Here is a 27116-nt window from a genome sequence, read left to right as displayed (position 1 = left end):
GGGGCAGGGGGGGCTGGTTCAGGGTTGTCTCATCAGCTCGGACCTGCAGGTGGTTTTCTAGGTGCGGGGGTGCAGGAGGGGAGCAGGTGGCGGCTGAAATACGGGGAAGAGGAGGGGGAACCTTCTGAGGGGGTGCCACCAGGGAGTGGGCCGCTCTGGGGTGAGTTGGGCAGCGCTGGCAGAGGCGTCCCCCGGTTTCCTTGGGGCAGCTGGCTGTGACCCCAGGGAGGGCCATGGGGCCGGCGGAGTGGGGCGAAGGGCAGCCCGGCGGGTTACGGGTGCGGAGGGAGCGTGGCCCGGCGCCCCGCACCTCCCGGGGCCGGGGTCCCTGGCACCCGGGGTCAGCCAGGCGGTGCGGGTGCGGGGGGTCCGCGGGCTGCCGGAGGAGGGTGATGAGGAGGATGGGGCGGGCAGCGGGAAAGCGGCAGCCGGGGCCGAGGGCGGCCGCGATGGGGACGAAACCCACCCGGCAACCGGCCGCCGCCCCGGGCCGCCCCTCAGCCGGCGCCGCGGGGGTTACGGGAGGCGGGGAGCGGCGGGGCCCGCCCCGGCCCCGCGGAGGCCCGGCCCGCTCATCCCCCGCCCCCAGCCGCGGCCATGCCCCGGCGGCCGGAGCCGCCGCCTCCGCCGCTTCGCCCCCGGCCCCGCGGAGACGGAGGGGGCGGCGGGGCCGGGCGGCGTCGGGCGTAGGGCGCGGGGGCGGCGGGGCCGCCGGAGGATGCTGCCGGCGGCCGGGCGAGGCGAAGCGAATCGCTGCCTGTGGCGGGGCCGCACCTGCGCTCCCCGGGCTGCGGCGGGCGGTGGGCTCCGGGGCGGCCCCCCGGCCCTTCGGCAGCCGTCCCCGCGGAGCGGAGCGCCTGGGAGAGGGGGGCGAGGACGGCGGGAGCGGCGGGGCTCGCCCCCCGGCGCGGCTGCCCTCGAAGGAAGAGCAGGGAGGCATCGCGACATCTTTCCGCTCCGCGTCGCTTCGGTTGCAACCTGGCAGTGCGCAGGGGCCGGGGAGGGAGCTGGCAGGCGGGCGGGCGCTCGCCTCTCGCCCCCCCCAGCCCCCCCGGCCGCTATTTATAGTCGTTACCCCCCTTCCCTTCCTTCGGCGGCTCCGCGGGTCCGGGGGTGACGGCGGCGGGGGAAGGGGAGCGGCCCGGCGGCTCCGTGGCCGGCGAGGCGGGGATGCTGCGGGCGATGCCCCGGTGAGCATCGCGGGGTGCAGGGGAGCGCGGTGTCGCTGCGGGGCCGGAGCAGGGGAAGGCACCGCGATGCCCAGGAACAGGGCTTTTTCCGAGCCCGAGTGCTCGGCCGAGTACTCGGCAGACTACTCGGTGAGCCTGCCGTCGGACCCCGAGCGCGGCGTGGGTCGCACCCACGAGGTGACGGTGCGCAGCTCGGGACCCTGCCTCTGCCTGCCCCGCTTCATGCGCCTCACCTTCGCTCCCGAGTCCCTGGAGAACCTCTACCAGACTTACTTCCGCCGCCAACGCCACGAGACCCTCCTGGTGCTGGTGGTCTTTGCCGCCCTCTTCGACTGCTACGTCCTCGTCATGTGCGCCGTGGTCTACACCGCCGACAAGCTGGCCCCGCTGCTGGCGGCAGCGGCCGGGCTGGTTGCCCATGTGCTGCTCTTCATCCTTTGCAAGTACAGGCTGCTTCCCGAGCGGGTGGCCCGCAGGTTCCTGCCCTACATCCTCTGGGTCCTCATCTTGGCCCAGATCTTCTGCTACCTGGGTCTCAACTTCTCCCGCTCGCCCGAGGCCAGCGACACGGTGGGCTGGCAGGCTTTCTTCGTCTTCTCCTTCTTCATCACTTTGCCGCTGCGCTTGGCGCCCATCGTGCTCATCACCGCCATCTCCTGCGGCATCCACACGCTGGTGCTCGGTGTCACCATCGCCCAGCAGCGGCAGGATGCCCTGGACGAGGGCACGCTGCTGAGACAGGTACGGGGCCGGCGGGGGGATGTGGGGTCCCTGGGGGTGGTGAGGGGTGAAGGGAAAATCATCCCCATGTGGTGTTTCCGTGAGTTACCGTGTGGTCCATCCCTGTCCTTATGTTCTGGCACTAAAGCCGGGGTTGATCTGGACCCTGTGAGCTGATTGTAGTGTTTGCTGGGAGCAGGGGGCTCCCCAAAACATACTTGGGGATCAGTCTCCATGGGAGTGGCGTGCTGGAGTGTGCAGGAGCACCCGCCCAAGCTGGGTGCCACAGACCTGGCCCTGCAGGCCTGGATCCATCCCCAGGGGCCACCCAGGGTATGTGGACACGTGGGCTGCGGTTGGGCTGCTGGGGAAACTGAGGCAGGGTGGACCGTGTGCTCCTCCATCCACCCTGCCTGGCGGCCTTGCTTGTACCACTTTCCCTTTGAATTTCAAAAATGGCTAAAAATGGCCCCAAATGGCTATTTTTAGCTGAAATGTGGCAGGAGCCCAGCTTCTGGGCTTGCAAACAGCCACTGGAGCTTTCCCAGGAGGAAGTTGGGCGGCAGCTTGGTCCCAGCTTGGTCCCTGGGCAATGCCCATCACCCAGCCTCGTGCCTGGGGATGCTTTGGGGTGATTTTCTGCCCCAGCAAACCTGGAAAAAATGGTGTCCCCTAGCCCAAACGTGGCGCTAAGGCTGGGCCATTGGTTCACGCACACAGCAAAGGAGGGGACGTGGGGGTCAGACAGGGAGAGAGCGGTCCCCAGCCCATTGGATCCTTAATATTTCCTGGGAAACACCCAAGTGGAGCAGCTAGACACTGGTTTTATTCCCTAAATTAGTGGGTTTCATGTCTTGGCTGAATCCCTTTCCTCCCACTGTTTTCTCTACTGGCTGGCCACGGACCCAATGACCTGGGGAGCCTTTCCATAGCCAGGGTGGGGGGCAGGGCGGGGGGACAGCCAGAGCTGAGAACTTGTGTGCTGGTGGCTGTTGACGGCAGCAGGGAAAATCCCGCTGGAAACATCCACTCTGCCCCATAATGATGTGGGCTCTGTGGGAGGATGCTACAGGAATTTGGGATGCTCTGGGTCAGGTCCTGGGAGAGCTCCAGCTGCTCCCAGCCTAAATAGGAAGGGAAAAGGAGGGTATTTACTCACTTTTTGAGAGGTTTTGGAAGTAATGAGCCTGTGGTCACACTGGGAATTTGCAAAATGGAGCCTGTTCTCCAAAAAGCCTGAAGATCCTGTTTTCACCCTGTCTCTGGAGTGCATGGTCTGGGGCTCGTCCCCTGGCTTGGGACATCTCCTGGTATCACACAGGGTTTTGCAAAGAAAAACACTTTTTGGGCAGAGTTTCTGGAGCCTGCCAGGCTGGGCGCTGGGGTGGCGGCATGGGTGCCCTCCCAGTGGTGCCCGGCCAGAGGCACTGTACCCACAGGAGAAACCCCAGTGCAGCAGCGGCTTTCCCAGGTTTTGCTCCTTTTCTGGGATACGAGCATGGCACGTGGCAGATCCAAAGGCAAGGAAACCTCTCACTGCCACCAGCCCCGGGATGCGGGAGGCAAGGGGACATGCAGGCATCCCCTTGGCCAGCAGCAGGCATGCGCCGCCTGTGTTAATCATTGCCGTGGCACGGAGAGTCCAGGGCTGGTAAAACCTTGGCAACGCGGCATGCCTCAGCCTCTGCCTGCTGCAAAAGGAGGAACATTATGTCCAGAAATAAACATCATATGCTTTATTATTATAGCCGGTGGTGCAGCTCCTGGAGGGAATGGCTATTAATAGGATGAACTGGAGGATGTCGCTTGAGCGGGGCTGGCACAGCTCGGGGGGGGTTCGTGAGAGATGCCGGCAGTTTCTGCCCCACTGTCGACCACCGAGGAGAAGCCCAAAGGCTGAATTGTGGCAGGGAGCTGGAATTTGGCAGCGTTTGAGGCTGTACCTGCCATGGTTGCGCATAAACCACCTGTGAAGCATCCCCAGGCTCAGGCCATGACCCAGCCCTGGACTGGATGGTCCTGGTACATCCTACTGGCACCTTTCCTGCGGGATGCAGATGGGGCTGGATGGGGAAGGAGGGATAAGGCTTGTTCCGCTGGTGGTGCACGTTCCTGCACATATCTTGCTCCATCTGCCCCCAGATTACCAAGTGCAAATAATAACCAGTGACTGTGCCAGCAGCGGGGCCTCCTCCATGTCAGGGCTTTCCCGGCAGTAGCTGGGGTCCTGGGAGGTGTTTTGCAGCTCAGGGCACAGGGACACATGCTGAGGGAGGTTTTTGGGGCTGAGCATCCATTGCATGGCTACAGGATGCAGCTGGACAGTGCTCAGTGTGGGACGTGGCTGTGCCGTCTGGTGCCAGGTGAGCTGGTCCCCAGGATTTCCAGTGGTCCCCGTGTGCCGAGCTGTCCCAAGCCATTGAACCCCAGTAGAATGGCCCGTTGTCATGACAACTTGAGAGGCTGGGTAAAAATAGCAAGTGGCTGCTTGTTTTGGGGGTTTCTTCTCAGTGTCCACCTCCAGGCGGCTCCTTGCTCACCATCTGCTGTGCCGTGGGTCCAGGGGCTCCCCGGGGATCCCCAGCTGTGATGGTGGGACCTGGGGCAGGATCCAGCCCTGGGGCACCAGCTGAGGGTCCCAGGCGCTCTCCCCTGTTCCTTATGCTCTTTCCCCCTGAAAAAACAAGTTTCCTTGCTGCAAATCATTTTGTCAGCCCTGGCCCAGTGCTGTGCCAGCACCCAGACCCCCAGTGCCAGAGCCCAGTGCCAGAGCCCTTACGTATTGCTGCACGTGGCCGGGTTCCCCACTGTCTGTTTCCCCCTGCGTGGAAGGGGTTGGCAGCTCCTCCCTATCTCCATAGGATGAGACCGGGCTGCTCAGGGCTTGATGCTGTCAAGTGACAAAACCTCTGAGGACAGGCACCCCCCGGGACCGGGGTCATGTTAGGGCTTTCCTCTGGCCGAGCTGGGATATGGGCTATGGGGACCAGGGGCGGGACAGTCAGTGCAGGGGAGCTGGGAATCAGAAGGATGCTGAGCATGGGGGCACATCCCTCCTGGAGATGAGCTGGGGAACAGCTCCGTGCTCTTCCCGCTGCCTCCTCTGCACCGGCTGTGATGGAGCCCATGGCCTGCAGGGTAGAAGGACGTCTCCATGTCCCCATTGCCCTTTCGGCATAGCTGGAGCCTGTTATCACATCCTCCCTGTCGCTCTTCCCCTTTCTAGACTAAACAAACCAAATTCTTCCAACTTTTCCTCATCAGTCATATTTTCCACCAAGGGCTCTTTGCTTCCATCTGCAAATCTGCTCCGTCCCCTCCCGGGCTGCAGGGACACAGGGTCCAGCCCACGGAGCTGGGGTCTAGCCTGTGGGATGAGACAGGCTTCTGCCCATGGGGACAGGGTCCAGCCCAGGGATGGGATGGATCCAGCCTTTGGGATGAGGCAGCGAGCCTCTGTGCCATGTGCCTTTGAAACCTTAAAGAGGACGGGTGGGTTGCCACAGCCAGCAGCACCCTGGGGCATCCATCTCCCGTGCTTATGTCTTTGGCTGTTGAGAGGGTCGTAGAGGGGCAGGAGCATATGTAAATGTACGATTTTAGAGTTTGGCCATGTTTTTGTTAGCTTTTCCTGCACAAAGGGGTGCAATTCCTGTGGCAGAAGTGGGGGGAGCGGCTGGTACGTGAGCCACCCAGAGCTGCTGGCCTTCAGCAGCTCTTTCCCCCAGGGCTGCTCCCAGCCCCTGCCAAGCTGCTGCCTTTTTCCAAAACATCTCTGCAAGCTTTAACGAAGCAGAGTCAGCCCGCGGGAACCACGGGGTCTCCCGGGATGCTCAGGGTGTGATCCCCAGCCAGACCCCTCCCGCAGAGCCACGGTGACGGTCCCCATGAGTCCCCCCAGCAGTTAACGGTGGCTGTGGCTTGGTGGTTTATCTCCAGGGTGTATTTTATGTCCTCCTCCAGCACTTGAGTACTTTTTTCCACTCTCACTGATCAGGCTCTGCTGCCCAAACAGGGATTTGTGGTGGCACCGGTGCTGTCCCCGAGGCACGCATGGGCTTCCCCGTGGTTCTGCTCACCCCGGTCTCCTGTTCTCTGTCCCCAAAGATCCTGTCCAATGTTGCCATCTACCTTTGCGCCATCACGGTGGGCACCATGTCCTACTACATGGCTGACCGCAAGCACCGCAAAGCCTTCCTTGAAGCGCGCCAGTCCCTCGAGGTCAAGCTCAACCTGGAGGAGCAGAGCCAGCAGCAGGTAGGAGCCATGGCTGGGCAAGGGGACAGCATGGGGACAGTGCAGGGGGTGGCAATGGGGACAGAAGGACCCCAGGTGGGAAATACGTTTGTAGTTTTGCACCATGTGCCCAGTTTGGGGACTCCCCATGTGACTGTCCTCTTCCAGGACCTCCCAGCTCCTGCCAAGGCCACCAGCAGCTGTCCCCGTCCCTGAGCATGGCCGTGCAGCAGATCCCCTTCCCCAGGCACAGCCACACAGCAGGTCCCTGTCCCCAGGCATAGCCACATACATGGCAGGTCCTTGAACGCAAGGCATGGCCATGCAGCATGTCCCTGTCCCCAGGCACAGCCATGTGGCAGGTCCCCTTCCCTAGACATGGCCATGCAGCATGTCCCTGTCACCAGACATGGCCATGTGGCAGGTCCCTGTCCACAGACATGGCCATGCAGCATGTCCCTGTCCCCAGGCACGGCCATGTGGCAGGTCCCCTTCCCTAGACATGGCCACGTGGCATGTCCCTGTCCCCAGGCATGGCCACGCAGCAGGTCCCTGTCCCCAGGCATGGCTACACAGCAGGTCCCTATCAGGCCCTGGCCATTCCCTGGACCGGTCCTGCCACAGACCATGGCAGGGAAGGGAGAGCTGGCAGCAAGCAAGCACAGCCAGCCGCTCTCTGCTCTCCCCACGAGCGATGCCCGCTGTGGCAGACCCCCACGTGCTGGTACCATGCCGTGGTGGCCTGGCAAGAGGAGTGGTCGGGGGGAAGCGGCATCGTGGTGCCAGCCGGCTGTGTCCAAGCCCTGGTGTCTCCAGCCGCCATCCGGTGACCAGCTGGGCTAATTTTAGTGCCTTATCTGGGCCTCCCTCCTCATCTTCCATCTCTTATCTGGTTGATCTGCTGCCAGCAATTTGCTCCCAATGGCAACAAGAGACATGTGGCAGGGCCAGGCCAGCACCACTTTGCTGCAAACCCTAGGTGGATGCTCTGATGTCTAATACGGGGTTAGGTCCACGGAGGGGTTTGGGTGATGAGGGCAAATCCTGGGGCTGGGGGATGCCCCAAGTGAGGACACCCTCGAGGTCCCAGCTTGTGGGTTCAGAGGGGTGGAGGAAAGGACATGAGGATTATTATCACATGAGCTTTTTCCTTAGGGAATTGAGCTAAAAATAGCCCATGATCTTACAGGAAAGGCTGCTCGCGTGAGGCCGAGTGGTGCGGGGCAGGGGGGCCATGGGGCAGGGAGTGATGCTGGTGGCCGGATCCATCCCCTCTCCCCTGCAGGCCATTAGTGGGGGCTGAACCAGCAGCCCCACGGGCAGAGGGATAACGGGAGCTGAGGAGAGCCGGGAGCTCCTGCACGCCTCCCCACCGGCAGCCTCCAGGGATGGCGATGGGACAGGGACACAGTGCCGTTCCTCCAGCAACAGCCCCACTGCAGCTGCGCACAGAACCCCCGCTCCGTCCCAGGGGAAAACCCGCTTCATTAACTGAGTTACTTACATTTAGTGCAAATCCTCACACAGCAGGGCCAATCTATCCCTTCTCTGGCACCAGGGCTGCAGGGCCAGTGGGGACAGCAATGGGTGTGATGTCCCCAAGTGGGCTTGATCCTCCTGGGGGACCTTGGTTGAGTTCCACACGTAGATGTGGGATACCCACCATGCTTTTAAATGGATAAATCCTCCCTGGTGTGCTTTAACCCAGGTCCATGCACCCAGCACCAACCCACCCCAGGGGCAGGACACCCTGGAGCAGGTCACAGGGACCTTGGGGGACTTCAGTGCAGACATTCCCAGCACCGTGTCCCAGGTTTTTTTGGGCCGATAAAAGCTTGGCCAACCCAATGCATTTTGATTCTCAAGCTCCCAGCGAGGGCTGGGCCCTGTATCGTGTCTGCAGAAGGGATCTGGGGTGCACATGCAAATTTTGCAGCTCATCAGCCGCTGTCAAATAAGTGTGTGGGACTGTCCCTCCTTCTCACGGCTCCAGGGACAGGGAAGCTTTAGGGCACTGCAGCCACCCTGCCCCACTCCCATCCTCCCCTGGCTGGGATTTATTCCTGCTTGCAGAAATCTTGATGAGAACTTGTAAAATAGGGAGGAAAATGGTAAAAGCAGTGGTTGGCATCCCTGGCAGAGCATTGCCGAGGGGGATGTGCCACTCATGGGTGCATCTCCTCTACCTGTGGGTGCAAGTTTGGAGTCGGGGTGATGGCTCCCAGCTCCCTGGGGTGCCCTGGGACACCCCACTCCAAGCTCATTCTCCTTGCCTGGAGGAAAGCTCCTGTTCCACCGTGGCTTGATCCACTCTCTCCCCCTCCACATGTGGCTGAGAGGTTGGGCTAAGGATCTGGCTGGGCCCTGGGATCCTCCGGGGATGGCTGGGTCCAGCAGGAGGGCCCAAGAACTTGGAAATGTCACTTTGCTGCTCTGTGTCCTCATGGAGAGGGGAGTGTTTAGACCATAGGGCACACACCATGCATTTGCACCATGTATTTAGACTCTGCATTTGCACCATGTATTTCTACCATGTGTTTCTACTGTGCATTTGCACCATGCGTTTAGACAGTGCATTTGCACCATCCGTTTGCATCGTGCATGTGCACCGTGCGTTTAGACAGTGCATTTGCACCATCCATTTGCATTGTGCATTTAGACCATGCATTTGCAGCATGTATTCACCCCGTGCATTTGCACCATGCATTTAGACAGTGCATTTGCACCATCCATTTGCATCGTGCATTTGCAGCATGGATTCACGTCGTGCATTTGCACCATGCATTTAGATTGTATCTTGCGCCATGGATTTGCAGTATGGGTTTGCACCATGGGTTGCTGCACTTGGCACAGGTTGGACATCGTGTCGTGACAAACTCTCTTCCCTGCCCCATCCCCCAGGAGCGGCTGATGCTCTCCATCCTGCCCAAGCACGTGGCCGATGAGATGCTGAAGGACATGAAGAAGGACCCGAGCCAGAAGGAGATGCAGCAGTTCAACACCATGTACATGTACCGCCATGAGAACGTCAGGTAGGACTGTCCCTTCACTGTGTGACCCCCATGCCATCCTCATGGGAAAAACACTTCAGGGTTTTTGGTTTTTTGTTTTTGTGCGTTGTTTTGGTTTTTTTTCCAAAAATATCTATTTTGCAGTCCTGGCTGAAAAATGGGAGAGGTTGGGGTGGTTTACAGTTAAAGCAAAGGGTGAGAGGGGATGGCTACCAGCCAGACTGTGGCCTGGGGCCCCTTTTTGCTCCAGCCATGGTTTGCAGAGCATCGTCTTCAGCCATGTCACAAACCAGCCTTTTCTTTGGTGCAGGTGCCCCAGCGAAAGGGGAGAGTGGGGAAGGGGGTTCCAGGGTGGGGGGCGCCGGGGCTGAGCCGCTCACTGTTGCTCCCTGCAGCATCCTCTTCGCAGACATTGTGGGCTTCACCCAGCTGTCCTCGTCCTGCAGCGCCCAGGAGCTGGTGAAGCTCCTCAATGAGCTCTTCGCCCGCTTCGACAAGCTGGCAGCCGTGAGTCCTCCTCGGGCTGGCATGTAATGAGTGGGGCAGGTCTCAGCCACCCCCCACCCTGGCCCCAGCCCAAAGCTGCATCCCAGGATGGGGATGAGGAGGTTAAAGTATTACTCCTCTGGGATGCTGGAGGCGCCCTGCCCTGTGTTGCAAAAATAGGGCTGGTGCAGCCAGGCTCCTGGCCGAGCCCTCAGGGGAGGCTGGGTGGGAATGGAAAATCCGATTATTTGTGTCTCTGCTGGGCGCGGGAGACCTCTGCGTGGGTCAAGGTCAGCCTGGGAGAGAGGGATGGAGGTGGCAAGGGGGCTGGAGGGGGGGGGGGCATCCCAGCGGATGGGGGTGGGGCTGACAGCGTGCCCCCCTGTCCCCAGAAATACCACCAGCTGCGCATCAAGATCCTTGGTGACTGCTACTACTGCATCTGCGGGCTGCCCGAGTACCGGGAGGACCACGCCGTCTGCTCCATCATGATGGGGCTGGCCATGGTGGAGGCCATTTCGTAAGGGCTTTCTCCTCGGGAGTGGGGCCGTTCACTCCCAGGGAGGGGTGCCAGGGTGGGCAAGGGGGTCCTGGTGGGCTGGGGTGCAGCCTGGGGGCTTTCAGGTGTCCAGCTTCTGCGAAATGCGTTAAAAGACGGAGGAGTGACATTTAATGATGGGGGAACGGGCTGCGGGGTGGAGTGGGGGTGGGTTGGGAGGGGGTCACCCCCATATCATCCTTGTCTTCTCCCCCCACCCCAGCTACGTGCGGGAGAAGACCAAGACGGCGGTGGACATGCGGGTGGGGGTGCACAGCGGGACAGTGCTGGGGGGGGTGCTGGGCCAGAAGCGCTGGCAGTATGACGTGTGGTCCACCGACGTTACCGTGGCCAACAAGATGGAGGCAGGCGGCATCCCTGGGTGAGCATCTCCAGGGGGGAAGGTGGGGGATGGGCGTGGCGTGCCCTGCACTCAGGGGTGACACTGGTGCCCGGTGCCGGCAGGCGGGTGCACATCTCGCAGAGCACTATGGATTGCCTGAAGGGTGAGTTTGAAGTGGAGCCGGGTGAAGGTGGCTCACGCTGCGAGTACCTGAAGGAGAAGGGCATCATCACCTACCTCGTCGTGGTCCCCAAGCAGCCCCTGCGCAACGGCATCAATGGGGTGGTGAGTGGTGGCACCGGTGCCGTGGCAAGCTGGAGTGGGGGGACACCGCACCGCCACCCACCACCTTCGCCTTGCAGAAGCTGTCGCTGACCTCATCCCACGGTGGCTCCCCGCCGCTGGTCAACACCAAGGAGCGCAACGGCAGCCTCAGCCTGGCCTGCGCCAGCCCCGAGGAGCCTGAGGAGCCCGACGCCAGGGTGAGGGGCACCCTGGAGAGCGGGGAGGAGGATGGAGAGGTACAGCCCGTGGGAGGCATTCCCTTTCCAGCAGCTCACCTGCCTTTGGCTGCTGATAGCCACGCTGGAGTGGCTGAACATCCCACGGGTGCCAGCATGGTCGTGCTGATGCCTGGGCTGTGCCGGGGCAGGCCGTGAACCCCTCCTTCCCCAACCCTCGGCGGCGGCTGCGATTGCGGGACCTGGCCGAGCGCGTGATCGATGCCTCGCAGAACGAGCAGGAGCTCAACAAGCTGCTCAATGAAGCCTTGCTGGAGCGCGAGTCCGTGCAGGCGTGAGTCACCCCAACTGGCAGCATGTCCTGGCGTGGCTGGGCGAGTCCTCGGGGCCACCAGGCACTGATGGGCAATGCTGCCAGCAGGCTGAAGGGGAAGAGCACCTTCCGACTCTCCATGCGCTTCATTGACCCCGAGATGGAGACGCGCTACTCGGTGGAGAAGGAGAAGCAGAGTGGAGCCGCCTTCAGCTGCTCCTGCGTTGTCCTCTTCTTCACTGCTTTGGTAGAGGTCTTCATTGACCCCTGGTATGTCAGGGAGGTGGTGGGGATGGGTGGCCCAGCTGCGTAGGGCTTCAAACCCATTCCCTCTTGGCTCTTTTGGCAGGTTGGTGGCCAACTACGTGACTTTCATAGTCGGGGAGATCCTCCTGCTCATCCTCACCCTCTGCTCGTTGGCTGCCATCTTCCCCCGGGTGAGACAGGGTGGGCTCACCACTCATGGTGATGGGACACCATGATGCCCCATCACCGTGTCCTACCTGGGCGAACCCCCCCCACCTTGCTCTCCCTGCAGGTTTTCCCTAAAAAGCTCGTGGCCTTCTCCACCTGGATTGACAGGACCCGCTGGGCACGCAACACCTGGGCCATGGCCGCCATCATCATCGTCACCATGGCCGACATAGTGGACATGGTGAGCCACCAGCCTGGGTGCCAGTGGGGCTGAGCCTGCTCCAACCCCCATCCAAGCAGCCCATAACTGCACAGCTGATTGTTAAAGCAATTAGCAGAGCTGCACTGTAGTGGGGGAAATTTAGGCTGGCTGTCCTTCTCCTGCTCTGCAAAGCACCCTGCCCCTTTGGGTGGCCATGCAGCCCCTGGAAAGGTGCACCCTGTCCCCACATCCCCCTCCTCACCCTGCCCTCGTGCCCCCAGCTCAGCTGCTGGCAGGACCATGGCGGGACAGGCAACGGGACGGTGGGGCCACTGCGGCCAGGCGGCTGTGGGGAGCAACCCAAGTACTACAGCTACATTGCCCTGCTGGCCTTGGTGGCCACCATCATGCTGGTGCAGGTCAGCCACATGGTCAAGCTGACCCTCATGGTGCTGATCACTGGGGCCACCGGCGCTGTCAACATCTACGCCTGGGAGCACATCTTTGACCAGTATGACCGCCACCGTGGTCAGCAAAGCACGTAAGGGGTGGCAGAGGGGTGGGCACCTTCTGGGGGCCACAGCCGTGCCCACCATCCACCCATGCCTTGCTGCCTGTGCCGGCAGGTCCTCGCTGGTCCCCTCCAAATACTCCATGACAGCAATGATCTTCATCGTGATGCTCAGCTTCTACTACTTCTCTCGTCATGTGAGTGACTCCCCCCACCCCCACCCTGGGAAGCTCCCCTCCCCTCTGCATCCTCACCTGCAGCCCCTGCCCACCCTGGGAAGCTCCCCTCCCCTCTGCATCTTCACCCCGCCCCCTGCCCTTATTTTTTGCAAGCTCCAAGGCAGAAGGATTTGTCCCCAGCTGTGAACAGCATCTCTGGCTCTTCTCCAAAGAAGCCTACCCAAGGGCTCTTCAGGCTCACAAATGTGGAGAGACCACCTCCGTCTCGCCCCCATGGTCAGGGGTGGGCAGCAATGTGGTGGCCTACAGCCCATACCAGCCCCATGAGGGTCCCGTTCGCACCTCAGAGCAGGTCTCATGTCCCCAGTTAGGGCTTCACCTTGTCCCAGAGCCTTCTTCCAGGCTGTCCCCAGCCCCCCAGCAGCCAGGATGCTCCCAGCGCTGGAGGGGACCCATTGGTGAGTGGGAACAGGGGGTGTAGCCTTATCCCCCCTGTCCCCCCACAGGTGGAGAAGCTGGCCAGGACCCTCTTCCTCTGGAAGATTGATGTCCATGACCAGAAGGAGCGGGTCTATGAGATGCGGCGCTGGAATGAGGCTCTTGTCACCAACATGCTGCCCGAGCACGTGGCCCGGCACTTCCTGGGCTCCAAGAAGCGGGACGAGGTGAGGGGCACCCGGGGTGGGTGTATTTGCCCCCGTTGTTGGGGGGTGGGTGGCAGGCTCCAGCCCTGGAGGCTTTGCCATGGGCTGTGGCTGAGTATCTTTGGTTGGATGAAGGTGATGTCTTGGCTGTGCAAGGCGCGGTTGCGGAGCACCCTCATTTTTTCACGCGTGCCGAGGGAAGATGGCTTCACGGGAGGGTTTGGGTTTGCCGGAGGTGTTGGTGTCATGCGTGGGCACATCCCTGGCTCACAGCCACCGTCCCACCCCCAGGAGCTGTACAGCCAGTCCTATGATGAGATTGGTGTCATGTTTGCCTCCCTCCCCAACTTTGCCGACTTCTACACGGAGGAGAGCATCAACAACGGGGGCATTGAGTGCCTGCGCTTCCTCAACGAGATAATCTCCGACTTCGACGCGGTGAGTCTGTACGGAGCTGGCCATGTGGGTGGTGTGGGGCTTGGCCAGACCTTCCCTTCCTGCCCCATCTCGGGGCAGACGGACCTGCCGTGGCCCCAGGGGTACCTGAGGGCCTTGTCTCCATGGCTCAGCTCCTGGACGAACCCCAGTTCCGCTGCATCACCAAAATCAAGACCATCGGCAGCACCTACATGGCGGCTTCTGGAGTGACCCCTGATGCCAACGCCAACGGCTACACCACCAAGGTGAGGGGTCCCTGCGGTGGGGGGACAGTGGGTAAAGGGGTGGGCAGGCCTGACCCGTGCTGCCTTTGCAGAAGGAGACCCTCTCGGATAAGGAGCGCTGGCAGCACTTGGCCGACCTGGCCGACTTTGCCTTAGCCATGAAGGTGACACTGATGAACATCAACTACCAGTCCTTCAACAACTTCATGCTCCGCATAGGCAAGTCTGGGAGCGTGGGGCAGGGTCTGCCTCAGCGCCCCCTGCCCCTCCTTCCCTGCAAGCAGTGGGACGCTGGGCAGCAGCTCTAGTTCGGGAGCTGACGGCAGCAGGGCTGGTGGGGGGAACCTCATTGCCCTCCTGCAGACCAGGGTGTCCTGTCCATGTCACCAGCCATGGAGGTGACGTCTACTCTCTGTCTTGCACAGGCATGAACAAGGGGGCCGTGCTGGCAGGTGTCATTGGTGCCCGCAAGCCACACTACGACATCTGGGGCAACACAGTCAACGTGGCCAGCAGGATGGAGTCCACTGGCGTGATGGGGAACATACAGGTGGGGTGACAAGGGGGGGACAAATGAGCAACGCGGGGGGGAGCTGCAGCCCTCAAAATGCCCCACACTTTGGGTGGGAGGGAGAAAGTGCTGCCGGGAGCATCTGGAAGGGGTGGGGCTGGCTGTGGGGCTCCTCTGAGCTACGTATGGGCTAAGGTGATGCTCAGAGGGCAACCCGAGACCATGGGGTGGGACTGGTGGGTAGACCTGTTGTCTGAGCCACACATGAGGGTCCCTGCTCCCCATGTCATGTGCCAGGCAAGGACCCCCCAGCGTCCCACCACATTCGCTTGTCCCCGCAGGTGGTGGAGGAGACCCACCTCATCCTGAAGGAGTACGGCTTCCGCTTTGTTCGCCGGGGAGCCATCTACGTCAAAGGCAAAGGGGAGCTGCTCACCTTCTTCCTCAAGGGCCGGGAGAAGCAGGGCTCCTTTGTCAACGGCTCCTCTGTCACCCTGCCCCACCAGGTGGTGGACAGCTCCTGAGGGTCCCTGGCCACCCACCACCACAGCCACCGCCTCCCGGCGCCGAGCAGGGCGGCTCAGGGAGGACCTGGCACCCGCCACCGGGGACGTCCATCCCACCCAACCTTGAGAAACCAACCCCTTCGCACGACCCTTTCCGAGCCCCCGCCGGAGGTCTCGGGGGGGCTTTGCTCCATCGCGCCTGTGGCTGAGCAGGAGGGAGACACGGGGCCGCCCCGGGGGCTCCTCTGGCTGGTCACGCTTGCGTGCAAGCGCACGTGGGCTGGCAGCCCCTGGTGGGCACGGGGCTGGGGCCACGCAGTTGCCTTTCCCCAGGCATCCCGGGCGTCACCCGGCAGGCGGGGGGACGGCAGTGATGTTAAAGTAGCATCGTGGGCCCTGGCTGCCACAGCTGGGCATGAGGAGATCCAAACTCAGGGCCGGATGGGAAGACGCCGCGTCTCTTCCATGTGCTGGGAGCGGTAGCTACAAACCAGGAGCATCCGGGGTTTGCTGTTAGTTCGTACCAAGTCCATCCTCGTCACAAACCACCGTAGTTAGAAGACTGGGGAGATGGAGAGCACAGGGCCGCCTTGGACTCGCGGAAGAAGAAAAAGGAACCAATATTGTGTATTTCAGATATATAAATATATATAAGAGTACAGATTGACATTTATATTTTTAACTGTCCCCGTTCCCTCCCCGCAGTGGGGCTCACACTCGCCTGGACGCTGTCGTGCACACACTGCGGTGGGCTGCTGCCACTTTTGCTGTCGCTTGATGGAAGAGAGGACCAGGGAACGGCAGAGGAGGGGACCAGAGCGTTAAACCCGATGCTGCCAGGGCTGGGGGCAGATGGGGAGCGCAGAGCGTAATTGCCGCTAGTTTCTTGAATAGAAGCAGTTGAATTTCAAAGACCGATTCTGCGCCTGCTTTGTTCTGGGGTTTTGGATATGGTGAGAAGGGCTCAATCGATTGCCTTTGCAAAGGGATGCTGGTTTTGGAGGGATCCTGAAATGGGAGGCTGGTGCTGGGGCTGAGCACCTCCCGCGGGCAGCATGTGCTGCTGGCCCTTGCTGGCTCTGGCAGCAGAGTACCGAACACTGGGAACGGTGACACGAATGAGACGGGAGTTTAATCCCCACCTCAGCAGGCTCAAGGAAACAAAATGCACATCCACAGCCCGCGCTGTGCTGTCCCTGTGCTCACAGGGCCTGGCTGTGGGTGCAAGCAGCACCCAAGGGGACCTGGAGTGATGCAGAGAGGGGAAGAAACCCTGACTCAGCCCTCCGAGTACCCCAGGATACAGGCCCCGGGGTGCAGTGGGTCTTATGGCCCAGACCCACCTCCCTCTATCCCCCACCAACAGGGGACCATGACCAAGAGCTGGGTTAAGCCTGGCTTTGCCACAGCTGCTTCAGTGACAAGCTGCGGCACCTCACCCTCGCAGCTGAAGTGTCCTGTTCCCACAGATCTCCCCAAAACATGCAGCCCAGGCCTTCACCCCACTGCCAGGTCAGGGCTCTGCCTCCCCTCAGCAGGACAGTGCACAAGGTTAGGGCAGGGGCTGGCACCCCAGCCTGGCCTCTGCAAACTCACAGTTGCCCCCCGGCACGGGTGAGACACCAAGCAGCGCTTTTCCTGCTTTCCATTACTTTTCATAGAAATGACAACCACAGAACTAAAAGTGATGCGGGGTAACAAAAATGCTTTCTGATGATGCACAGCTGGCAGCAGGAGCAGATACTCAGAAGCCCAAACCCCTCCAAACACGAGCAAGCGAGCAAATGCTCACCCCGCGAGCTGTCAGCTCTCCGAAAGCAGCTTGAGCTGCAAGCTGTCAGCCTTGCGAGCCTTCCTCTACGGACGTCAGCAGCGGGACTCACTGCCTAGAGCTACGACACTCAAAACTAAACAAATTGTTCAGTTCAATCTGGACCAGGAGCTATAATGATGACAGAAAGAATAAAAAAATGACAAAGGGCTTTCCCTGTGCCTTATCACACGTGGGACTGGAATAAAAGTGAGACAGGAGAAAATACTGTCATTTAAACCACATTATATATATATATCTGTCATTTAAATGCCATTCTATTCTACTAAACCACATTATAAAGCTAAAGGAAATCAAAAGATTTTTCTTTTTTTAACACCACAGTTTGAGTAACGTAGAACTTTTATTAATAAGCTGCTAAAGTATTGTTACAAAACAAGTTTTCAAAGATCTGATCCAGAGTTGAAGCACAACGCCAGGACACCAGCAAATCTGCCCCACGCCTAAAGGGAAGGAAAGAGCACGTGTAAAGGCACCGCTGGTGTGAAATTTTTCCGGGAAGTTCAGCGCTCCTGCTCGTGGGGTGGTTAACACAGCTTGCACGAGGGCACGGGTTTAGCTGGCACTAACGTAAACCTCACCTCCGTCCCTCAACCCCTTGCAGCTTCTAACATGAAATCCTTGCCTGGCTATAGTAAGCAGGGCACAGCTCACCCCACTTGCTCCCTGCTTTCGAGGTGTGTTGGATAAGCACATGGTGCTGACGCCCAGGGCATCGCCACTGAAAAAGAGACCTTGAAGTTTTCGTGTCGTTTCTGATTCCAACTGTGAGAGGCTTCCTGCAACCGTGGAGTTCTGCCGCACCAACCGCAGAGATCAGCGCTCAAACAAGCGAGCGGCACAGTGCCGAGGAAAGGTTACCTGTGACAGCAGGCACCCAAAAGCTGCAGGGAAATGTTGCTCTCGAGGTTCAAGCTGGCCCAATCGCTCCTGGGGGTTTCCAGCAGCATCGCTGCGGTCCACAGAAAACGTTTGCATTTCGTGATCACTCCCCACAGGCAGGGGAGCTCAGGGAGCTGCGTTACTGAGGAAAGCTGGGGTGGCTCACGGTGAGTGCTCCATCCACCCTTTCTCACGCGCTGCCGAAGGAGCGGAAGGCTTTGTGCAGGGCCACACGGCGAAACAGGCCTGAATGAGCTGCTGCCATCTCTGCTACAGATGCGGGAGCGTCCGCTGGCAGACAGAAGCAGATGGATCAGTGGGGAAAGGAACACCACGTTGCCAGCATAAAACTATTTGTTTCTCATTCCTCCCTTGTCCCTAGGGAGTCTTTCCATCTCCCTCGCTATATAGTTTTTCTTCTCATAACCCTTTGCTCTCCTCCCTAACCCTTGGCATCCTGCAGCTCCCTCATGGGATTTGATGGCTGCAGAAAGAACAAGTGCCTTAAGAAACACGCACTGCTGACAGGCGAGGACAGTTACGTGGCAGCCTCACCCAGACCCAGCTCCTCTCTTAGCGCAGAATTTGTGAGCTAAGGCAGAACGTCACCTACAAAGGGATGGCTACTGCAAGGAAAGGAGAGGAGGAACTGTTGATCCAGTACACGATGACTCCTCCAGCCTAACCAACGATCTGGCAGGAGCAGGCCTGAGACTGTGCCTGATGGCAGAGAGCAGAGATTATCAATCCCAGCTGCTCCGTTCAGAGCTCCATCTAGCTGCATGTTGGTCCACACGCTCCACAGCCCAGCCAGCCAAAAGCAGGACACGGTGTGGCTGGAAAACACAGGCAGACAGATGGGCAAACGATCCCTCAGCCCCATTTGGGATCTGTAATAACCAGTCAGAAAATAGCGTGGATCTGTGATAAAGCCGTGCCACGGTGTTAGGGCTGCACAAGACACTCACTGTTGCAGTCAGTCTTTCCCATACTAGGAGGAGGTGGCATTGCTGATACAGAGGAGGGGGAGTAGGTGGCATCAGGGAAAGATTTTGCAGGCAGAGATCTTTGTTACGAGTATTTTGCAGCATCCCTGATCCTTTCTAAGGGACGATAAATCTCGCTCCTGCCTCTTTCTCCCTGCCACTGCACTGCAATACATGCCAGCACACCTAGGAGGGCAGCAGGGGCAATTAGGGCCTGCCTGGCCACACGAGACAGCCCAACACCAGGCCTCAATTAGTCATTTATCTTAATGCACTGAGAGAGAGAAATTCCTGATGCTGAAAAAATCCTGCCTTATTTGCCTACAGCTAGACCCCACCCTAGGGAAAGATCACAAGGCTGGCTGCCAGGTTTTCAAGGATCAGAAATGAGTCCAAGGCCATAAGTCAACTGGAACAAACAGTCACTGTGATGGAGACTGACAGCTTCCCAGTTTCTGGCTGCACTTGCTCACCAGGCTCTCCCACGTGTGCACAGTGCACTAGCACAGGCTGAGCTCTAGCTGTGAAACTTGTGAAAACAGCATCCTGATCCTGCTGGGACCGTACCAGAGTCTGCACTCCCAGTAATTGCAAACCGCAAACAAGCATCCCGTCCATCTGAAATGATCCAAGCTTGCACTCACACCTTTCCTTTCTCAGCCCCATCCTCCCTCCCTCCTCACAGCCATCCCATCTTGCCAGTATTGCAAGAGATCTGTGCTCTTGTGCTAGGGATGAGTTACAACTGCTTCAAGACCAACACCAGTTGCACACAACCACTTCTGTAATCTGTTCTCCTTCAGCAATTTGACAGCTTACTGCCTTTTGTCCCCAAACTGAACTAGGGAAAAAAAAACATCCATGTGCAGAACCACAGTATGGTCTGCCCAGCCCACGTCCCCAGAGAGACTCCGCACCATCAACTTACATGCGCAGGAAACGACTGCTTCAGTGGGGAGGCTGCAACAGAGATCTCCATAAAGCAGCCTCACCTTGAACAGAAAGGTCTTGCTTTTCCTTGACACGTTGTAATTAAAGACCAGCAAGTCACACAAGGAATTCCTCTGCAGCTTTCCTTCTATCTGGTCTGAAAAGTGTTTCTGAAGGGACAAAGACAACTGAAACACAAAGCTAGGAAGGGAGCCCATCAGCACAGGGCTGGGAGCTCATCAAGTGCACCCTCTATACCAGCCGGGCATACCCAAATCATAGAATCGCCAGAGTTGGAAGGGATCTCTGGAGATCCCCTAGCCCACCCCCTGCTCAAGCAGGCTCTCCTACAGCAGCTGCGCAGGATCACAGCCAGGCGGGCTCTGGACGTCCCCAGAGAAGGAGACTGCACAGCCTCTCTGGGCAGCCTGTCCCCGTGCTCCGTCACCCTCAAGGGAAAGAAGTTTTTCCTGCTCTCCCCACGGAGCTCCCTGTGCTGCAGTTTGTGCCCGTTGCCCCTTGTCCTGTCGCTGGGCACCGCTGACAAGAGCCCGGCCCCGGCCCCCTGACACTGGCCCTTAAGGTACCTGTGTGCATCGCTCAGGTCCCCTCTCAGCCTTCTCCTGCCCAGGCTGAACAGCCCCAGCTCCCACGGCCTTTCCTCACCAGGGAGATGCTCCAGCCCCTCATCAGCTTGGTCACCTCTGCTGGCCCTTCCCCAGCAGCTCCCAGTCTCTCTGGAACTGGGGAGCCCAGCACTGGACACATACTGTACATTGAGCAACCTTACACAGGAAAGACTTAAACAAGTGCCATGCGCACCCTAAAGCCACACCCTCCGGTGGCTTTTTAGAGATGACAGCTATTTCAGCTTAGGGAGCTCTGGAATTTGACAGTAAACTTTAAATGAGCCACAATACAATATCCAAGTACCTGACAATCGATGGAACAGGCAACCAAGTTTATAGTCACATGATAGTTTGTGAAGTTCTGAAAACCAGAACCATGAGCACTCAATAAAAAGAAAACTGCAAAAATTCCCCCCAGCACTTCAGAGACTCGTAACACTTGGTACACCAAAGGAAAAAAGAAGGGTGAACAAAATTGCTGCGGCCACTGGTACCTGTAACTGGTCTGCCTGGTACCTCCTCTGAACGTAAGCATTCAGGTGGTCAGACAGGACAGACAAGAAGCGCCTGATGTCCGTCTGCAAGTACTTCTTGGCTATCTCCTCCAGGGGGATGAAGATGGGGACAGAGTGGCGGTAAATCTGCACTTCTGGCTCGGTGAGCAGGTCCAGGTAGTAAGAATCCAAGTAGGTGCCCTCGTAAGCCGTGCTGATGCAGAAACACACTCCCTTCTTGGTCAGCTTCCCGCTGATCCCTTGGGTCCAGAGAGAGAGGGTTTACTGAGCGCTACTCTAACTCACCACTGCAGCTTGGCTGGGGCAACAGAGATGGTAAGAGGGGCTCTGTCCTCCTCCTAGGCTAGCTGAGGGAGCTCCCTAGGAGGCCGAATGACTTGCAAGAGTTCAGCAACATAAAAACAGGGCAACTTTTTATTAAGGGACCTCTAATGAATTCAGCAAGCTTAATGGTAGCTTAGATTCCCAATAACTGAGTTATGCTGCTGATTTCAAACACAGTCCTGGCTCCAACGTGACAGGGACAAATGGGGCACCCTGGGTGCTTTACTGCCCCAAGCAGCACGGTGGGAGTGCTCATGGCAGGGCTCAGCCTGCTTGCATCAAGCCGGACTCACATCCTCACACTTTCCAGAACGCAAAGGTGGCTGTCATTGGAAACCAATTTTTTTTTTTTTTAAAAAAAAAAAAGCTCAGAAGCAGAAGAAAAGAGGGTGCTGACCTCACAAGCTTGCTTGGAAGACTCAGACCACTGCATATTGAACTGCCTAATTCCCAAAGATTTCATTCCTAAGGTAGTTTTCAAAAATCCAGACAGTCTAAATAAAGTAAATAAGAGTTCCTGCAACATCCCAGAGGCCTCCTGCAAAAGGCAGGGAATTACAAAGTTACGGCTCTTCCAGCATTTCAATGGCTTCAAGCACAACAGCAGCAGTGTTAACAGGGAAGTTACACTTCACATCAGGTTCATTTACCGAAATTTAGCACCCCAGAAATGCAGCCATTGGCAGAACACAAAATTTTGAGACATTACCTGTGAGGTAAAAAAGCCGCAGCATGGCCTTAAGGCTTTTTATCTTCCACTCCAAAACAGCCCGAGCACTGGGCTGTGCCGGAGGCAGCACGACTCTTTCTTTCCCAAGTTGCTACAAAAGCCAGAAGAGAAGAGGTCAAAAATCGCTGACACAAATGTGTCACCTGCAGGGAACACAGTCAGGATACAGAGAAATAATAACCTGGCTCTGAGAAAAGCGAGATGGCGTTTCAAGCAGAAAAGGGGAGAAAAACTCAACAAAATAGTTCAGAAATGGCCACACAACTTCCAGCCAAGCAGATCCAGCAGTTCTAGACTATATGGTACTGAAAAGAGGGGACACCAGGACTGTATGCCCTGGGGAAAATAAAAAAATAACAGTTGGCTCTATATGAATAACCTCAGTAAATCCACCCTCTGAGAGCAGCAGCACACCAGAGCCCTCTGCCAAATCTCTGCAGTAAGCCTTTTTCTCACCCCCTTTTGCTGCAGATCCACTTTAGCCTGCAGCTCATCCCTCCGGAGTCTCAGCTCCTGAACTGTTGCTTTCAGCCTGGCCAGCTTCTCTTCTTGCTGCTCCATTTCCTCCTGCTTCACAGCTGCCTCATGGGACTGCACCTCCAGCATTTCCAGGTGAGCAAACACTCCTGCGAGGAAAAGCATGACATGCTGTGATGGGTTTGCATAGCCAGGTTTTGGTAGGGAAAGTGGCTACAGAGGTGGCTTCTGTGAAAAGCTGCTAGAAGCTTCCCCCATGTCCAGTGGAACCAATGCCGGCCGGCTCCAAGATGGACCCACTGCTGGCCAAGTCCATCAGCGATAGTGGCAGTGCCTCTGGGATAACATATTAAGAAGGAAAAAAAAAAAAAGAAAATACCTGCACCAAGAAGAGAGCAGTGAGACTATGTGAGAGGAACAGCTCTGCAGACACCCAGGTCAGCGCAGAGGGAGGGGAGGAGGCGCTCCAGGTGCCACAGCACAGATTCCCCTTAGCTCACGGAGGCCCACAGTGGAGCAGATCTCCACCTGCAGCCCGGGAAGGACCCCAAGCCAAAGCAGGGGGATGCCTGAAGGAGGCTGTGACCCTGTGGGAAGCCCACACCAGAGCAGGTTTGCTGGCAGGACTTGTGGACTCATGGAGAAAAGAGCCCACACTGAAACAGGTTTGTTTTGCTGCCAGGACTTGGGACCCCGTGGGGGACCCATGCTGGAGCAGTGTGTCAAGAACTGCAGCCTACTCACCTTGGAGAAGTTCACGAAGAACTGTCTCCTGTGGGAGGGACCCCACACTTGGAGCAGGGGAAGAGTGTGAAGAGGAAGTAGTGGCAGAGACAGTGTGTGATGAACTGACTGTAACCCCTATTCCCTGTCCCCTGCCTGCTCGGGGGGGAAGAGGGAGAGAAATCAAGAATTAAGCCCTGGAAGAAGGAGGGGTGGGGGAAGGTGTTTTTTTCTGATTTGAATGGTAATAAACTAATTTTCCCCAAGTTCAGCCTGTTTTTCCCATGACAGTAATTGCTGAGTGATCTCCCTGTCCTCATCTTGATCTACAAAAGCTTTTTGTTATATTTTCTCTCCCCTATCTGGTTGAGGAGGGGAGTGATAGAGTCGTTTTGGTGGGCACCTGGCATTCAGCCAGCATCAAACCACCACATACGCTCAAAAATCCAAGCTGTGATTATTGGTGGTCTGCACTGCAGCAACAGAAACAAAGTAGGTCCAGTGCAGATACATAACAAAAACACTTGCAATAACTTTGCAAAGGGGCAGAAGACAGGCAAAGATCCAGGAAAGAGGCTTTTGGGAATTTTAAACGTGAGGCTGAGGGCCAGCAAGAACCTAAACACTGGGGCGTCCCATAGCAGCTAGCTAAGCTCCTGAAAAGCAGAATAAGCTAGCAAATACTCCAGTCCTGATGTCCCTGATCCCAGGAGAGCTGCAATTCCCCATTCCACCTTTAACCCAGTCCACAGATCAGGGAAACAAAGCCCCCATACCCTATATCAGCTGAGAGCTACTCAAGATACAACTCAGCAACTGAAGCAACCAGGGGGTCGCCTCTGGCCCCAGGTACTTCAGGGCTCACTCCTACAGGAAGGCCACACTTGGCACTTGGATGTCCCGCACCCTGCGCCCCAGGTAACTCACCGCTCGGTGCACAAGCTTTCCCCCCCTCCATCTTCCCTCGCCGCTCTCCTGTAAGCAAGGCAGCGGGTTCCTCGGCCAGGCTGCGTCCCTGGGCAAGCAGTGATGTGGAGGTAGCAAGAGCTTTTCCTCAGGGATCTTCCTCCTGCCGCCACAACGGGACTCAGAGAAGCACCAAGGGCAGGTCTGGCACCCGGGCCGGCCCCACGCAGGGACAATCCCACGGGCCGATGGCTGAAAAGACACGTTATAACTCGCCATTTTCCTACAAGCCACAGTTTCACGCCGGCCCCACAAGGAACCCCCCCGGGAGCGCAGGAACGGACAGGATTCAGCTCCCCCCGCCAGCAGGGCGCCCCGGAGAGCCGCCACAGCCAAGGGGACAGGGAGGAACCCCCGCACGGAGGGGTGGGTTAGGCCGCGGGGGACGGGGACAAGCGAGGCGCCAGGCAGCCGGGGCTCCGCACCAAGGGGGCTGAGGGGGCCGCGCCGGGGCGGCTGTAGGGGCCCGGGTCCCCAACAGCTCCCGCACCCACCTCAGACAACCGGGGCTCAAACTGCGCGCCTGAGCGCCGCCGGAAGGACGTCACCTCCCTGACGCCATTTCCCTCCGTTTGCCGTACAACAAAATGGCGGCGGCACTGCCTCCGCCCCGCTCCCGCCAGGCACCGCGCGCGGCCGCGCCTCCCGGCAGGCTGTGCGGCGCCGTACGGCGGCATGGCGGCGCCTGGAGCGGCGGCGGTGGCGGCGCTGGTGCAATACGTGGTGCTGCGCGGGGACCTAGGCCGGCCGCCGCGGTCGTGGCCGCTGGGCGCGGTCGTAGCGCAGGGCTGCCACGCCGCCCTGGCCGCCGCGCATGCGCACCGGCAGCACCCCGACACCCGCGCCTACCTGGAGTTGGGCGGCGCCATGCGCACGGTGGTGCTGGAGGTGCGCGGGGCAGGCCGGGAGCCGCGGGGCAGGCCGGGAGCGTTCGCCTCGGCGGGGCGGGCGGCGGCCATGTTGGGGCGGGGTTGTGATGGGCGGTGGGGCGGTGTTGGCTCTGTGGAGGCACCCCCGGCGCCGGCCGGGCCTGGCAGGGGGTGGGAGGCTGGCCGGGACTCGTCCTCCCCCGGGGCCGGCCTGTCCTCCCGCCCGCCTCACCGTCCCGCGGCCGCCGTTACTCCCGGTGAGCCCCCGTGACCGAAGCAGCGGCTTCGTGAGGGGAAGTTCAGGACGGTGATGGGGGCAGCCCCTTGTGTAGACGTGGGGCTGGGCAGGGCTGTTTGCCTTAGCACACCGAGCCAGGCCAGCTTTCCGGGGGGGGGGAACAACGCACTTTTGAAGGTTTACACCTGTGCTGGCTCACAGCCCCTAGCTGCTACCCCAAGTGCCTGCAGAGGCTGGCGGTGCAGCCAGGGCCTGCAGGAACAAAATGCCTTTTGGGGTTGCCCATCCTTACACCTGTGCAGGCAGCTGGCTGCCTCCGTGTCCTGGCCACTGTCCCCAGGGTGGGCTGTCTTTCTTTGTCTCATCCCCACAGTTCTTGCAAGTATCCGGCACCGCTTCCCACCCCAGCTCTCACAGCAGACTGTCTTTCCCCAGGCTCCAGATGAGGCTGCCCTGACAGCACTGGCAGAGACCTTGAAGCAGCACGACATAGACCACGAAGTGTGGACCGAGCAGCCTGAGAACGTGGCCACCTGCCTGGCGCTCCGGCCCTACCCAAAGGACCAAGTGCACCAGCACCTGAAGAAATTCAAATTGCTAAAGTGACCAGGAATAGGCACTGGCAGCTCTCCTCCTGGGCCAGAGCTGAGCTTGACGCTGGGAGGAGACGCTGCTGCGTCTCGGCAGTGCTGTGCTAGTGCCCAGCAGCAGGTAGTCGTCTTGTGTAGTGATAGTAGTTATACGGTGTGAAATGGCTCTTCGGTGGGGAGGATTAAATGTTATTCTGTGCAGACTGTGCCACTGTTATCTTAACTGATTTCCGCGTGCAGTCAGCGTGCTTGCTTGCACATCTTCCCCTACCAGAACAGGCAAACTTTTAGATTCTGCCACGTTTGAAAATGTCTCTGCTGCTTTTTAGGGGTGAGTTTTCCCTTGAGCAGCCCTTTGAGCTTCCCCATCCGTCTGTCTGTCCATCCCAATGGCTGCTGCCCCTGTGCCCAAGCTCCACAAGCGCGGCCTGGCTGCAGGCACGGCCGTCTGGCTGGCTCTGGTTCTCCCTGTGAATTCGGCGCTGGTTCCGCTGCCGGCATGGCTGCGCTCCGGCGCCTCTCCCACCTCTGCCTCTTGCTCCCTGGCTGCGGAGCCACGCCGGATCGCTTTTTCCTCCTGCACCAGCGAGGCCGGTTTGTCCGTGATCTTACTCGCACCGAGCTGCGCGATGAAACCCTGCGGGAGCCGCACGAACGGCAGATGGCAGCGTTGCCCGGCGAGCGGGGACTCACAGCCCTCGGCCTGCAGCCTTCTGCCTCCTTTACAGTAAAAATATTTGAAATGAGCCACTCGGTTAAAAAAAAAAAGTTTTTAAAAAAGCGCATTGCCAGCTAGGAGTGTGCGCGCCCTACGTCTCCCCATCCTGGTCATGCTGTTAATGGCGCTGTGGTCATGCTGTTAATAGTGTTGTCACCCCCAGCCCCCCGGGTAGTTTCCCAGTTTCCAGAGCACAGAGCAGTTCCTCATGGCCTTGAATCCAGGGCTGGAGGCAGGAGCCGTGTGCCTTCTTGCTGTGCTCCGCCGGAGACAACCCAAGTCATTTCCACCCTGGTGTTACGCGCACCGCTCCCCTCACGGTGCTGGGGAGCACTCACCCACTAAACCGAGCACCGAGACCGCACGTAGCCCCTGCTACAGAGTGGAACGGGATCTGGGGAGATCAGAAAACTGCCCCAGAGCCGTTTTCACACCTTGTCAGACACCTGGTTTAATAAAAAAAACAAACGGTGTCACTGCACGGAGCAGAGCTGCGGCATGGGGTCTGGTGCCCACCATCTGCGCCGTGCTCCAGCGGTAAATTCGGTGACTCATAACCACGCACTACAGATCTATTTTCTCTTCAGTGCTCTGGGCTTTAAGACAATGTTTTTGCCACCAAGTGGGGCACACCGGCTCATTTCCAGCTCCCCAGCATGATGAACCATGGTGACAGCAGGGTTCCGGGTGCGAGGATGGGGTGACCCCTGGCTGCCTACGCCTCCTGCCCCGGCAAACAGCCCCAGCACCGCTCTGGCATCCCCGTCGGCACAGAAACAAC

General features: G+C 58.9%; 3 protein-coding genes across 4 annotated transcripts; 2 read left to right on the top strand and 1 right to left on the bottom strand.

Moving 5' to 3' along the window:
* The first annotated feature begins 114 nt into the window (after positions 1-114).
* Positions 115-15839, top strand: ADCY3 (adenylate cyclase 3). 2 transcript variants are annotated; one of them, XM_080388402.1, is made up of 20 exons: positions 115-1931; positions 6018-6167; positions 9048-9178; positions 9553-9664; positions 10036-10163; positions 10405-10563; positions 10647-10809; positions 10887-11006; positions 11177-11319; positions 11407-11568; positions 11648-11735; positions 11837-11953; positions 12196-12455; positions 12541-12622; positions 13111-13269; positions 13540-13686; positions 13818-13931; positions 14003-14129; positions 14336-14460; positions 14763-15839. In XM_080388402.1, exons 1-20 carry the CDS (start codon positions 234-236, stop codon positions 14943-14945), a joined length of 4368 nt encoding a protein of 1455 aa, XP_080244528.1. In that variant the 5' UTR covers positions 115-233; the 3' UTR covers positions 14946-15839. The 2 variants fall into 2 exon arrangements, with proteins under 2 accessions (XP_080244528.1, XP_080244527.1); XM_080388401.1 differs by having other exon boundaries at positions 122-1931; positions 10887-11045.
* Positions 15840-15978: 139 nt separating this feature from the next.
* Positions 15979-24512, bottom strand: CENPO (centromere protein O). The gene is made up of 7 exons (XM_080388449.1): positions 24415-24512; positions 23882-24112; positions 22211-22380; positions 21734-21845; positions 20680-20939; positions 19555-19726; positions 15979-17931 (listed from the first exon to the last, which is right to left on the bottom strand). Exons 2-7 carry the CDS (start codon positions 23910-23912, stop codon positions 17831-17833), a joined length of 846 nt encoding a protein of 281 aa, XP_080244575.1. The 5' UTR covers positions 23913-24112; positions 24415-24512; the 3' UTR covers positions 15979-17830.
* On the top strand, positions 24498-25821 carry PTRHD1 (peptidyl-tRNA hydrolase domain containing 1). Its single transcript, XM_080388450.1, has 2 exons — positions 24498-24808; positions 25463-25821. Exons 1-2 carry the CDS (start codon positions 24596-24598, stop codon positions 25631-25633), a joined length of 384 nt encoding a protein of 127 aa, XP_080244576.1. The 5' UTR covers positions 24498-24595; the 3' UTR covers positions 25634-25821.
* The last annotated feature ends 1295 nt before the right edge of the window (positions 25822-27116 follow it).

This window comes from Falco punctatus (genome assembly GCF_963210335.1).
Source record: "Falco punctatus genome assembly, chromosome: 5".
NCBI lineage: Eukaryota > Metazoa > Chordata > Aves > Falconiformes > Falconidae > Falco > Falco punctatus.
Note: the sequence above shows the minus strand (reverse complement) of the source record. Positions and strands in the feature narration are given on the sequence as shown.